This window comes from Rhincodon typus, chromosome 7 (genome assembly GCF_021869965.1).
Source record: "Rhincodon typus isolate 14 chromosome 7, sRhiTyp1.1, whole genome shotgun sequence".
In the NCBI taxonomy this organism is placed as follows: domain Eukaryota; kingdom Metazoa; phylum Chordata; class Chondrichthyes; order Orectolobiformes; family Rhincodontidae; genus Rhincodon; species Rhincodon typus.
Genome location: NC_063338.1, coordinates 66,179,097 through 66,194,442, shown reverse-complemented (window position 1 = coordinate 66,194,442; position 15,346 = coordinate 66,179,097). Strand labels below are relative to the sequence as shown.

Sequence of the window (15,346 nt, the reverse complement as noted above, 5' to 3'; positions counted from 1 at the left end):
GCCTCCCACTCTCTCCCTATTTATTTCAAAACCCCCTTCCCCTCCCCCTTTTCTGATGAAGGGTCTAGGCCTGAAACGTCAGCCTCTCTGCTCCTATGATGCTGCTTGGCCTGCTGTGTTCATCCAGCCCTGCACCTTGTTGTCTCGGATTCTCCAGCATCTGCAGTTCCTACTATCTCTGTTATCTGAATCTGCTGTTTCTGGAGTTCCATTTCATTGTTAAAGCATGTAACTGCAGAACTGACTGTGTGTGTGTGTGTGTGTGTGTGTGTGTCAATTCAGCAATGCCCAAGTATGATCTACGCGCAGAATCTATTCTATAGATATTCAGAGGACACTTCAAAGTGCATGGTAAACTGAGAGGTTTCTCAAACTGGGTCAGAAATCTCACGATCTATATTGTCTAAAGGATAGGCTAACCAACAGAGAGCAGAGTTGAGTCTTTTTCTGGTAGGCTAGATGTAACTAGTGGTGTGCCACTGGGTTCAGTTTTTGGGCTCCAACTACTTACAATCTACATTAATGACTTGGTTGCAGGGATGGAATGTACTGTAGCCAAATTTACAGATGACACTAAAAGAGGTGGGAAAGCAAGTTGCAATGAAGAAATTTTTCAAATACATATGGAAAGTTTAGGTGAATGGGCCAAAATCTAGCAGACTGAGTTTAATATGGATAAGTCTGCAGATATCCATTTTGAATGGAAGAATACAAAGGCAACTTCTTATCTTAATAGAGAGAAATATCAGAGTGCTTTGGTGCAGAGTGATCTGTGTGCCCTCGTGCATGAATTGCAGACAACTATTACACAGGTCATCCAGGAGATAAAGAAGGTAAATGGAATTTTGGCATTTACTGCGAAAGGAGTAGAGAATAAAAGTAGAGAAGTGGTGCTGCTCTTGGAGTAATGCATAGCGTTTTGAACCTATTACTTGAGGAGGGATGTATTTGTATTGGAGATATTTCAGATGAGGTTCACTAGTTTGATTCCAGTGGTGAAGGGTTTGTCTTATGAAGAGAGATTGAGCAGTTTAGGCATGTACTCTGTAGAAATTAGACTGTGGAGAGATCTAATTGAGGTATATAAGACGCTGAAGAAGATTGACAAAGTAGATGTAGGAAGGATATTTCCTCTTCTGGGGTAATCTAAAATGCGAGGTCATAGTTTCAGGATAAGAAATAGCAGATTTAAAACAGAGATGAGGAGAAATTACGTCTCTCAAAGAGTCATAAAATCTGTAGAATTCACTATCCCAGAATTGTGTTGGATGCTGGACAATGAATAAATTTGAGGAGATAGACAGATTTTTTAATTAGTGTAGACTTGAAGGGTTTTAGAGAGAGGGCAGAAAAGTGGAGTTGAGGCCTAGATAAGATCAGCCCGGATTGTATTGACTGGTGGAGCAGGCTTGAGGGGTTGAAATGCTCCTGCTCCTAGTTCTTGTGTTCTTATGTTGGTGTCAAACTGATTTTGCCCATTATTAGCCTTCAGGTGTCACCTAATTACAGAAACCTTAAGTACCACTTCTTTTACACCACCTTGGCAACATATCTCGCCAACAAATATAAAAGTGCCCCACTGTCTGCACTAGTGTAGTATTCATCCATTTCCCAACCAAGGCATTCTTTGACCTCTAAGTTGGATGCTAATTTAATGTCAAAGTCAAGTTACTTTAATGCTGTGGTCCATATTCAGTTGGAAGATAATTTTAAATAAGTCTACTGTCATAAACATATAAGGTTAAAATTTAATTTTAAAAATGCATTGTGGTCAACTAATGTGAATATTTCATCCAGGCCCCTATTTATTGTGAGTTTTCCTGTGCCTAAAAACTGTATGTCATACTTATTTCTGCTTAGTATCAGAATATGGAGGGCATGATTTTATATTTCATGTGTTTGACACCTTTAAGCCCAGCATTTGCTGGCACAGGGTGTCTTCTGGAGTGCCCACTTTAGTGGCCTTTATTTTGCATTCTTCAGCCATAAATGTTAATGGAGATTAAATTAATAAGTGTGGCAAAGGCAGCAGGACTTCTGAGCTATTTGTGAATGACAGGACCTGTCTCCATAAACGTTGAAATTTAAAGATCAAAAAGTTATCAGAACGAGATTGAGGAAGAATGGATAAATTCAACATCAAATCAGAATTTGAAAATGAAAGCAAGAACAAGATAAAAGAAGAAAGCCATGTGCATATTTTAAATATAATATCTCAAGTTATTAAATTCCACAGCAATGCACTAGTTCGTGTTTTCACTTTCTAGGCTAAAAGTGTTGATTGGCACTCATTATCAATTACTTTATTTAAAAAAGATGCTTATACTGTTAATTATTAGTCCTAACTTACTGTGTTTAATGGACAATTAAAATGTGCACTACCATTCTGTGACAGCCATGGGGAGATGAGGGAAAATATGCCATTTTCAGGGGCCTTTTTGTTTCCAACCATCATTTTCTGGTTGATTTACACATTAACGATATTGTGCATCTGTCACATTGGGCTGAATCTTGTACTTGTTCGGTTGAGTGCTACTTAGTGAGTTTTTTGTGAAGTCTTGCAAGGTTTGTCAACATGTCTTTCCAAATTCACCCCATTAACTACTTAGCCCGCCCCTATGGTGAACCCTTCATTCGATTCTACCACCACTTTACCACACACTGTTCATAGAACAACACACCATTGCTGAGATGTCATGGAATTGATCAGCATCTTGGGCGCCAGCGTGCCAAGAGGGGCACTGTCATTGTGGAGCTGCCCTGCACTGTTCATGACATTTGCCCCGTACCTGGCAAATCAGGAACATTTGATGCCCGGCTTTGCAAGCAGGAGCCTGAATATCCTGCTGGAAGGAATGGTGCTCAGGCAGAATATCCTCTCCCTCAGGACTAGAGGAGGCCACCACACCAGACCATGCCAGTCCGGCCTGTGGTTGCCACCAGGCGCAGTATAATCTCATCCATCCGGTGGAATGCCCTGCACTGTGTAGGAATGACTTTCCCTCACACCAGAATTAGTGCCACCATCTTCTCTCTGATACATCACATTCAGTCTGTCTCTGCTACCTGTAATCAAGGCTCCTGTTCTCTCACACTCCTCCCTATTTCTCGCAACATTTTCCCTCCGTCTCTGTCACCAACCACAATCACTGTCACCAAAAACCCTCCATGCCCCCTGTAATGCCTACTCACTCGCTCCTGCTCCTTCCCCACCCACACTACACCAGATGTAACAGCTGGATCACCCACTCTCATCTCCCTTGATACCTGCTCCTCCATTATTCCAGGAAGAAAACAGCTCACAATAGGTTACCAATTGCAGGAAATCTGGTGGACTGTCAGACATTCAGCTCCTCACCCATTACGTGGAGAGCATTGTATGGAGGCTGACTGGCTGAGTCCAGGCCACTGGACTAATACCTGAAGCTGCACTTGACTTACTGTGCTGGGAGCGTCTGTGTGAAGACTATTTCCCTTGCTTTGACTGAGGACAAGCTTCCTGAATCTGTGCTAAACAGCACAGCAATATGTTAGTAATATCATCCTAGTATCATTAGCTGAGGCTGTAAAACATGAAAAAGACATGGCAAGGCAAGGATACTGTGAACATGAGTGAGTGAGCACCATGGGACCAAGTGAACAGACTGAAGATGCAGCCTAGTCCAGACCATGACTTGGGTTCTTGTCCCTGAGTGCAGTGTTCTTACAGCAGCATTACAATGAGAGTTGCCAGTGCAGTGCAGTATGGCATAGAGCTACGACATTCAGAAGCACGCTGTAAGTGGATCAGAGATGTCATGGGGGTTCTTAAAGGTTGGCACTTGTCATATGCCAATGTCCATGAGCAGGAGATCTCTCTGGCCAGTGCCCATGGAACATGCCCTGACGTATTGGCACCTGGTTTCCAACATGAAATTCCTTTTGAGGCAAGTGACAACCTGAAGTCGCCAGGTACCCACTCTGGTTTACATGTTGAGATTTCTTGATGTCCAGCTTTTCAGCAGGTTTGTTAAGTTAGGAAACTGAATATTTATGAGGCAAATTGTGGCACTAGAAAGGTATTTAACAAGCTGCAATCCGCACCATTCCACGGACCCCTCCCCCCTTGCCCTTAATTGGCAACTCATTGCTTTCTGGTGAGAAACTTGCCTCCCACTCGGTAAGTGTATAAAAGATGCAGCAAGTTGCTCTTGATGTCAGGATGAGCATTACCGGGTTTCTAGCATGATTCTATCCTAAATCTAACTGTAGACCACATCGTTCAGGCTGCTATAAATACGACCCATTATTTTTTCACAAATTCTGGACCGTTATAGATATCAATTTGCCAAGTACGTTCCATTACTTAAGCGCAAATTTTGTTGTTCTGCTGAGCATTAACTTGAATCCAAGGGTGATATATTTAAGAAATAGTAGGAACTGCAGATGCTGGAGAATCTGAGATAACAAGGTGTAGAGCTGGATGAACACAGCAGGCCAAGCAGCAACAGAGGAGCAGGAAGGCTGACGTTTCGGGCCTAGACCCTCCTTCAGAAAATGATATATTTAAGTTGCTTGGTGTCCTATATGGAAATTTTATTTTAATATTTTTATTGCTCTGATGTCTAGGGTAAACTGTCAGAAGAAGCAGCAGCTTGCACAGAGACAGCAGCAGATATTAATGCAGCAACTGATCAGTATTCACGCAGTGAGAGTAGTATTGTGGAACAAGAAAGAACAGTGCACCTTTTGGAACGATTGCGAACCCTCGAGGTAAGCAAATGATAAAGTTTGTCTCCAATAAGTTGTACCTATGTAAATTTGAAAGTCTTGCACCAAATGTCAAATGAAAAGCACCTATTACCACTTCTATCACCACTATCTGACAAACCCCGGTAAAGAACTTCGGTCAAGTTCACCATGGCAGATTTATTCAAACATAGGTGGGCATATCTACAAATGTTTGATATGGACACAAGCCCAACTAGCAGCTAAGTGAATATGAGAATAGACTGACAGCTAATGTTTAGTTATATAGATTGTAAAAGGCTAGCAAGAGGTGGAGTGGGCCTTTAAGGATCAAAAAACTTACATTTGAGTACAAGCAACGGGCTTGGCTAAGGTGCTAAATGAACACTTTGTACCTTTTTTTTAAGATGTCATCAAATTATAGTGAAATGGAAATTAGATTATTTACTCAAGTTAAAACTTAATAAACAGGAGTTATAATAGAGGCTGGCCATACATGAAGTTGATAATCATTATGATCAGATGGGATGTAGCTGATGATTCTGAGTGATGTAGGTGTAGAAATTGTGGAAGCACCATCCATAATCTTCCAATTCTGCTTAAGTACAAAAACAGAAATTGCTGGAAGAGCTCAGCAGGTCTGGCTGCATCAGCAGAGAGAGATCAGAGTTAATATTTTGAGGTGAGTGACCCTTTCTCAGAACTGCTTTTAGACACCCTGTGTGGCTAGAGGACTGAAAAATTGCAAATGTTAAACCCTTCTTTTATTTAAAGAAAAGCATGTAAGGATAAACCCAGCAAGTAGAGGCCAATGAATGGAACATCAGTGGTGGAAAGGTTTTAAAAACCATATCTGAGATAAAATTAAGTCATTTGGACAAATGTAATTTGGTTGAGAAAAACGAGCATAAACTGTAACAGCAGATTGTGTTTAACTGACTTGAATGAGATTTTTAATTTTAATGGAAAAGTGTTATTGAGTGTAATATGGTTGATGAGACGTACATGGATTTCCAACAGGTGTTTGATAAAGTTGCCAGCAAAGTTGAATCCCAGGGAATAAAAGGGATACTGCCAGCATGATATGAAGGTGGCTGAATGATGGGAAGTAGCGAAGAATGGTAACTGGTTGGTTTTGGACTAGGTTAGAATAAGACCACTGATTTTTATTGATGTATGGGTGTATAAGGCATCATTACAAAATTTATAGACGACACAGAACTAGAAAGTATTGCAAACTGTGAACAGGACAGTGGTAGATATTGAGAGGGCATAGGCTGGTGGAATGGGTGAATATGTGGCAGATCGAATTCAATGCAGAGAAGTTTGAAATTTTTTTTTGGTAGGAAGGATAAGAAGAGGAAATATAAAGTAAAGGTTACACCTCTAAAATGAGGTCTAGAAACAGAGAGATCTGGCAATGTTGGTGCACAAATTGTTAATGACAGCAGGGCAGGTTGAATAAACATGAAAATGCAGAAGGGAAGTGGGCTTTTTAATTAAAGACATGGAATATCAAAGCTAAAAAGAGCTGATGAAACTTTTATAAAACGGGTTCATGCTCAACTAGAGTATACTGCTGCATGATGTTACACTTGGTCAAGTGCTGCCTTGGTGTCATTCTCATTTCACCTCTGGAATTCAGTTGTTTTGTCTATGCCTGAGAAATTGCTGTGACAAAATCTGTAGCGAAGTGGCCATGGTGGAACCCAAATGCTATGAAAATACTGCTTGATTGCATGGTCACTGATGTCTTCTATCATTGTGCAGATGATCAAGAGAAAGCTAATGGGATGGTAATTGGCCAGATGAGATTTATTCTGCTCTTTGCAGGTAGGACATACCTGGACAATTTCCCTCATTGGTTGTCTGGTCTCAATGTAGTAACTGTGCTGGAACAGCTGAGCTGGGAATGCGTCTAATTCTAGAACTTGAGTCTTCATACTATTACCAGAATGCTCTCAGGGCTCATAACCTTTGCAGTATCCATTGTCTTCAGCTGATTGTTGGAATCATGTTGAATGAATGTATTTGACTAAATTGCAACTGTAGTGCTGCAGACCTCAGAAGGAGGCTAAGATGGGTTAACATGTCTGGATGAAGTTGATTGTAAATACTTCAGCCTGTCTTTTGAACTGAGACGTTGGGATCTCTCATCATTGAAGATGAAGATATTCTCCAGTGCGATTTTCATGATCGTTGATGACAAAATGTGGCAGGGCTGCAGAGCTTAGAAGTGATTGGTTGTGGGATCCCTTGGCTCTATCTGTGGTATATTGTTTCCAATAATTGGCATGCAAGTAGTCTTGTGTTGTAGCTTTGGCTGGCTGACTCCACCATTTTGTATGAATTTGGTGCTGTTCCTGACATGTGCTGCTGCACTGTTTATTGAACCAGAGTTGATCTGTTCTCTTGATGATTGATAATAATGTAGAATGGGGGGGTATGCTGGAACATAAGCTCTTAAATTTTACTGGCAATTGCCCATAGCATCTAACAGCTGCTTAGTTTGGAGTTGTCAGATTAGATCTGAATCTATCCCATTGAGCACAGTGATCAAGCCAAAACATGTTTGAGAATGTGTTCTGTGTAAAGATGGGACTTCACCTTAGCAAGAACTGCCCCCTGTACTATTATTTACAAATAGATTGTTGAGGACCAATCTCGCAGATTTGTTTCCCTTGTTGGTTCTCTCCACAGTGACTGCACTCCCAGTCTGGCAGACAACTCCTTCAATTTTTTGTTGTTTCTTTCAATAATGGTTTCCAATGCCAGGTTAATGCTAGGCAGTTTGATTGGTTTTATTGCCTGAATAGGGCTCTGCGTGAGCCACCCAACACCTCTGTTGCAACTGGTAAAATGGTGTCATGTATGAAAGGTCTGGTGATGGGTGGGCACAGTGCCTTGATTTACAAATTCACCCACATGCTTTCTTGCCCACAAGTGGTAACTCAGCCACTCTTGGTGATGGACTTTGTGGTTCCCTGACCCAAACAATTCTGAGCTCCTGCCAACTTCCGGGCTTCTTCCAAGGGGTGTACTGCTTCACTGGTTGAGGGACAGGGCTATAAGTGATAATTAGTTGGTGTTTCCCTTGCCCATGTTTGATCAGATGCCACTAGACCACGTGGTCTGGTGTTAATGTTGAGGACTCCTTGAGCCACTCCCTTCTGATCACATACCTCCGTATCACCAACTCTGGATCTATCTTGCTGGTGGGAGAGGGCATATCCTGGTACAGTGGTGTCCAAGTGCCGTGAGCATGGCTGCCACTCTGTCACCTTACTAATCTGTGTAATAGCTCTTTCAATTTTGGTGCAAGTCCCCAGGTGTTACGAAAGAGGACTTTATGAAGTCAAAAGGGCTTGTTGTGCCATTTCTGTTGCCTGTATCAATGTCAGATTGTCCACCCTACTAGATTGTCCATTTGACAACCTCAATTTGGTCATGGGAACGTAGCCTAATAGATGCTACCTACTTGATTAAAATTGCACTGAGGATACTTGGGCCAGTGGTGGACACATGCTGTTCATAACATTCTGGACTGTTTTGTAGAGCTACCTGCTTTCCTGCCTACACATGAACAGTATAATCTAGCCTTAAAGGTCAGTGTGTATGTGAGCAAAATAACGATAGATGTGCTGTAATTTTAAAAATAAGAATTTAACAGCTATACAGTATTCTGGCTATCATCCATAATTTTTAAAAATTTATTTATGAATGTGGGTGTCCATTCCACGCTGCCCTGGAGAAGGTGGTAGTGAGCTGCTTTCCTGAACTGCTGCAGTCCTTGGGGTGTAGGGACACCAACAGTGCTATTTGGAAGGGAGTTTAGGATTCTGACCCCGTGACCATGAAAGATCAGTGTTATACTTCCAATCTGAATGCTGTCCGGCTTGTAAGGGAACTTGCTAGTGTTGGGGTTTCCATGCATCTGCTGACCTTTTCCTCTTAGATGGTGGATATTGTGATATTGGTTACTAATGGGGAGCCTTGCTAAGTTACTGCAGTGCATCCTGTAGATGGTACGCACTGTTGCCACCATGCGTTCATGGCAAAAGATGTAAATGTTGAAGGTAGTGGATGTGGTGCTGCCAAATAAGTGCACTGCTTTGTTCTGGATGTTGTCAAGCTTCTTAGTTTTGTTGGAGCAGCTTTCATGCAGGCAAATGAAGAGTGTTCCCATCACGCTCCTCTTGTCTTGTAGATGGTGCACAGGTTTTTGAGAATCAGGAAATGAATTACTCATTGCAAAACTCCTGGTTATTGACTTACCTTAGTAACTGAAGTTTTTGTATGGCTGGCCCAGTTCATTAACAGGACAAAGGTAATTCCCAGGATGCTGAAACAGGAATTCAGTGATGGTGCTGCCATTAATATCAAAGGGTAATGGCTTAGATTCAATCTCATTGGAGATGGTGATTGCGCGGAACATTTTGTGGTCTGAATATTACTTGTCATTTTCAAGACCAAGCCAAGTTTTGCAGCATATGAATGTTGACTATTTCAGTGTGAGGTGCCATGAATGGTGCTGAACATTGAACAATCAACAACAAACATCCCCACTTCTGACTTTATAATGAACAGAAGGTCATTATTGAAAAAAAAACTGAAGATGGTTGGGTTTAGGACACAATCCTGAGAAAACCCTGAAATAACTCCATAGAGGCTAATATCCTGTCACGAGGACACCCTTTATTTACATGTGGAAAGTTCTTGAAACTGATCCAGCTACCTGAGAGCCAGCTCTTAGAGTGAACAGGATATCTGATACTTCTGTTTTTATCTGTCAGCTAGGGCTCCCCCATTAGACCAGATTAACAGCACCAATCAGGGAACTCCTACTCTGTGAGGTCTACTTGGCTGACCTCCTTACAATCACTACAAATCCTACAGTTGAGATGATTGATCTCCAACAACCACAACCAACTTTCTTTGAGACACAAATTGAGGCCTTGTCTCACTCCTGGGTAAATGCAAAAAAAAAAATCCATGACATTATTCAATTAACAGGGAAGTAATCCTGGTGTACTACCTGATATTTATCTCTCAACCAACAGCACTAATGCAGAATTTTTGATCTCACTGTTTGCGAGTGTTTTCCAAGAACAATCTCAGTTGCCGCATTGCCTTGCATTACATCAGTACTGATTGCTTAAGTGACTGTAAAGTGCCTTACAATATCCAAAGGTAATGAAAGACATGATTTAATTGCAAATTCAGGCTTTATTGAAGTTAAACACAGCATTATTTGTTGATCTGTATATCTAATTTCATTTTTTCAAGCGCAAATTAGATTACTTTCAGAAAGTAATATTTTGAGCTACTGTAATCTGAGACATGCAATATAATAAATGGATTAAGTCTGAGAGAAAGGAGGGAGTTTGGACCTTAAACCTTTCAGGACTGACACATTTTCTTCACTCTATCTGAATCTGTGGCAGGCTCAGTGATTGTTATGATTAATAATCAACACTGATATCATTTGTACCAAACAACTGCCAGAATAATAGAGGAGAAAAAAATTGAACATAAAATTCATTACAGACTTGAATAAATTGATAAATCTGATATAAAATTTTGATAAAATTGGATATTATCATGTACATGCAGTGCAAATATGTGAAAAAAAACATGACCACAATGCTTTATATGAATAATTAAATTTGTAATTGTAATTACTGCTGATTAAATTTACATTAAGCACCATAAATAGCATTCTCGTACTGATCTAAACCAATACAATGTGAGATCACGATAAACATGAATGAGAATTTCATTTGGCCTACATTGGTCCATGTATCATGCAGCACCTTAACCACTGGAGCATATGGTGGGCCACAATTTTGTGTAGGAATGTATCTGATGATCTCTGATATCAGTTACACTCATTGTTACATTGTTATGTTTTAAAACTATTTTGTGAGAAAAATGCTTTAAAATATGAACTAATAACTTTTTCACTATGTGGATATACCCACTAAAGATGAAGCAAAAATTGACCTTCTCCTGGGAAATAAGGCAGAACCAGTGACTGAAGTGTCAGTGGGGCACACTTTGGGACCAGTGATCATAATTCTATTAGTTTTGGTATAGTGTTGGAAAAGGATAGACCTGATCTAAAAGGTTAAGTTCTAAATTGGAGGAAGGCCAATTTTGATAGCATTAGGCAAGAACTTGCAAAAGTTAATTGGGGGCAGATGTTTGCAGGTAAACAAGTTGCTGGAAAGTTGAAAGCCTTCAAAAATGAGATAATGAGAGTCCAGAGTCATTATGCTCTATTCGGGTGAAAGACAAGGCTAGCCAGTGTAGGGAATGCTGGATAACTAGAGAAATTGAGGTTCTGGTCAAGAGAAAGAAGGATGCTTATGTCAGGTATAGACAGCAGGGATTGAGTGAATCCCTAGGAGAGTATAAAGGGCAGTTGAAGTATACTCGAGGGAAATAAGGATCACAGAAAGGGACATGAGATAGCTTTGGCAGATAGAGTTAAGAAGAATCCGAAGGGATTCTACAGATACTTTTTTGTCTTTAATGTAACAAGGGAGAGAATAGGGCCCCTTAAAGATCCCGCCTATATGTGGGACCACAGGAGATGGATGAGATACTAAATGAGTATTCAGCATCAGTGTTTTCTGTGGAGAAGGATACGGAAGCTAGAGAACTGGGGAAACAAATAGCGATATCTTGCAAAGCATCCATATTACAGAGGAATGGGTGCTGGATTTTTAAAAACACATAAAGGTTGATGAAGCTTAAAGGTAGGACGTGATTGCTGGGCCCCTTGCTGAGATATTTGTAACATTGATAGCCATAGGTGAGGTGCCGCACGACTAGAGGTTGCCTAACCTGGTGCCATTATTTAAGAAAGGTGGGAAGGAAAAGCCAGGGCACTATAGACCAGTGAGTCTGATGGTGTTGGTAAGTTGTTGGAGGGGATTCTGAGGGACAGGATTTGCATGTATTTGGAAAGACAAGGACTGATTAGGGATAGTCAACATGGTTTTGTACGTAGGAAATCGTGGCTCACTAACTTGATTGAATTTTTTGAAGAAGATTGAAGGCGGAGTGATGGACGTTGTCTATATGGACTTCAGTAAGAGGTTCAACAAGGTTCCACATGGTAGATTGGTTAGCAAGGTTAGATCACATGGAGTACTGGGAGAACTGGCCATTTGGATATAAAATTGGCTCAAAGTCAGGAGACACAAGATGGTGGTGGAGATTGCTTTTTGGACTGGAGGCCTTGTGACCAGCAGTATGTTGCAAGGATTGGTGCTGGCTCCACTGCTTTTTGTCATTTTCATAAATGATTTAGTTGTGAATATAGGAGATATGGTTAGTAAGTTTGCAGAAGACACCAAAATTGGTGGTGTAATAGACAGTGAAGAAGGTTACTTCAGGGTACAGTTGATCAGATGGGTCAATGGGCCAAGGAGTGGCAAATGGAGTTCAATTTAGAAAAATGTGAAGTGCTGCATTTTGGTAGGGCAACTCAGGGCAGAACTTATACACTTAATGGTAAAGTGATTATTGCTGAACAAAGAGACTTTGGGGTGCAGCTTCAGAGTTCCTTGAAGGCGGAGTCACAGGTATGCAGGGTAATGAAGAACGTGTTTGCCACACTTTCCAATCTTGGTCAGTGCATTGAATATAGGAGTTGGGAGATCATGTTTCAGCTGTACAGGACACTGGTTATGCCACTTCTGGAATACTGCGTTCATTTCTGGTCTCCCTGCTGGAGGAAAAACGTTATGAAATGTTATGAATAAGCTTCAGACGAGCAGGAAAGTTGATGTTTCAGGTCAGGACCCTTCTTCAGAAAAACAGAATTGAATGTTAACGCAGTTTATTCTTTACAGATGCTGCCAAACCTGCCGATTTTCTCTAGCATTTCTGTTTTTGTTCATTAAAGAAAATACCCACTTGTTTCTGAAGAAGGGTCCTTACTCAAAAAATGTCAACTTTCCTGCTCCTGAGTTGCCTGGCTTACTGTTTTTACAAGGATGTTGCCAGGATTGGAAGGTTTGAGCTATAGAGAGAGGCTGAATAGGCTGGGTCTGTTTTCCCTGGAGCATCAGAGGCTGAGGGGTGACCATAGTAGTATATAAAATCATGGGGGACGTGGATAGGGCAAATGGTCAAGGTCTTTTCCCCAGTGTAGGAACATCCAAAACTAGAGGGCATAGGTTTAAGGTGAGAAGGGAAAGATTTAAGAGACAACTTTTTCATGCAGAGGGTAGTGTATGTACGGAATGGGCTGCCAGAAGAGGTGGTAGGGGCTGGTATAATTACAACATTTAAAAGGCATCTGGATGGGTATATGAACAGGAAGGTTTATAAGGATATGGGTCAAATGCTGGCAAATGGGACTAGATTAATTGAGAACACCTAGCTGGCGTGGACGAGTTGGACCGAAGGGTTTGTTTCCATGCTGTACAGCTCTCTGACTCAATAACTGCACAGTAAGGGAAATTGGGAACTCGAACCTCAGTGAGCAAGACAAACAAGTGGGTGTCTTCTGTAATGAACAAAAACAGAAATGCTGGCGAAAATCAGCAGGTTTGGCAGCATCTGTGAAGAGTAAACAGCGTTAACGTTCAATTCTGTCAAAGGATCACCAGATTTGAAATGTCCGTACTATTTTCTCTCGCAGATGCTGCCAGACCTGCTGAGTTTCTCCAGCAATTTCTGTTTACATATTTTTGAGATCTCCAGCATCCTCAGTTCTTTGTTCTATTTGTTTGGGTGCCTTTTTTTACCAGCCAGACCTAACAGTGAAAGGTTTGAGAATTGGGTGAATCCATTGCAAAATAAGGTACAGAGGGAGAAATAAACAAAAAAAAAAATACATAAAGGTTGAATTAATTACAAACCATACACAACACAGACCATTTAACCCAGTGGCGCTGTCAAAGTTTACGTTCCTCCTTTCATTCTTCATCCATCAGCATAATGTAGTATTCACTTTACCTCCACATGATTATCTAGACCCTGTTTTAATGCACATATTTTATGTCCCAACCACACCCAGTAGTTGCAGGTTTCACATTTTCATGTGTTTTTGGATAAACCAGTTTCTTCTGAATTTCTTCCTGGATATCACTCTAGCAATCCTATAATCAGTGCTTTTTAGTTTTGCTGTTTCCCACAAGTGGAAACTCCCTCAAAAAAGGATACCCAAGCTCTTTTGTCCTTTACTGTTAGAAATACAGATAATTCCTCCCACTTCCTACAGACAAAGGGGGTGGCCATGGGTACCCGCACGGGCCCAAGCTACGCCTGCCTCTTTGTAGGTTACGTGGAACAATCCCTCTTCCGTACCTAAACCCCACCTCTTCCTCCGTTACATTGAGGACTGTATCGGCGCCGCCTCGTGCTCCCACGAGGAGCTCGAACAGTTCATCCACTTCACCAACACCTTCCACCCCAACCTTAAGTTTACCTGGACCATCTCGAATACCTCTCTCCCCTTCCTGGACCTCTCTGTCTCCATACCGGGCAACCACCTAGAAACCGATATTTATTTCAAGCCCACCGACTCCCACAGCTACCTAGAATACTCCTCCTCCCACCCACTTTCCTGCAAAAATGCTATCCCCTATTCCCAATTCCTTCACCTCCGCTGCATCTGCTCCCAGGATGAGGCATTCCACTCCCGTACATCTTAGTTGTCCTCGTTTTTCAAGGATCGTAACTTCCACCGCGCCCCCCCCCCCCAACTCAGTGGTCGAGAACGCCCTCAACCGTGTCTCCCACATCTCCCGCAACTCATCCCTCACACCCCGTCCATGCAATAAGAACCAAAACAGAATCCCCCTCGTCCTCACGTACCACCCCACCAACCTCCGGATCCAACGCATTATCCTCCGACACTTTCGCCATCTGCAATCCGACCCCACCACCAAAGACATCTTTCCCTCCCCACCCTTATCTGCTTTCCGGAGGGACAACTCTCTCCGTGACTCCCTTGTCCGCTCCGCACTCCCCTCCAGCCCCACCACACCCGGCACTTTTCCCTGCAACTGCAGGAAGTGCTACACCTGCCCCTACACCACCTCCCTCACCCCCATCCCAGGCCCCAAGAAGACTTTCCACATCAAGCAGATGTTCACCTGCACATCTGCCAATGTGGTATACTGCATCCGCTGTACCCGGTGTGGCTATCTCTACATCGGGGAAACCAAGCGGAGGCTCGGGGACCGCTTTGCAGAACACCTACGCTCGGTTTGCAATAAACAACTGCACCTCCCAGTCGCGAACAATTTCAACTCCCCCTCCCATTCCTCAGACGACATGTCCATCCTGGGCCTCCTGCAGTGCCACAACGATGCCACCCGAAGGTTGCAGGAACAGCAACTCATATTCCGCTTGGGAACCCTGCAGCCCAATGGTATCAATGTGGATTTCGCAAGCTTCAAAATCTCCCCTCCCCCTACCACATCCCAAAGCCAGTCCAGCTCGTCCCCGCCTCCCTAACCTGTCCTTCCTCCCACCTATCCCCTCCTCCCACCTCAAGCCGCACCCACATCTCCTACCGACCAACCTCATCCCGCCCCCTTGACCTGTCCGTCCTCCCTGGACTGACCTATCCCCTCCCTAACTCCCCTACACTCAC

General features: G+C 42.4%; 1 protein-coding gene across 1 annotated transcript in view; it reads left to right on the top strand.

Annotated features, from left to right (window-relative positions):
- Window positions 1–3,719: 3,719 nt before the first annotated feature.
- nckap5l (NCK-associated protein 5-like) overlaps window positions 3,720–15,346 on the top strand; it is a 287,803-nt gene continuing 276,176 nt past the window's right edge. Inside the window, exons 1-2 of the mRNA XM_048599236.1 lie at window positions 3,720–3,926; window positions 4,609–4,752. Coding sequence (XP_048455193.1) covers window positions 3,720–3,926; window positions 4,609–4,752 — 351 coding nt within the window. The remainder of the gene's footprint in view (window positions 3,927–4,608; window positions 4,753–15,346) is intronic.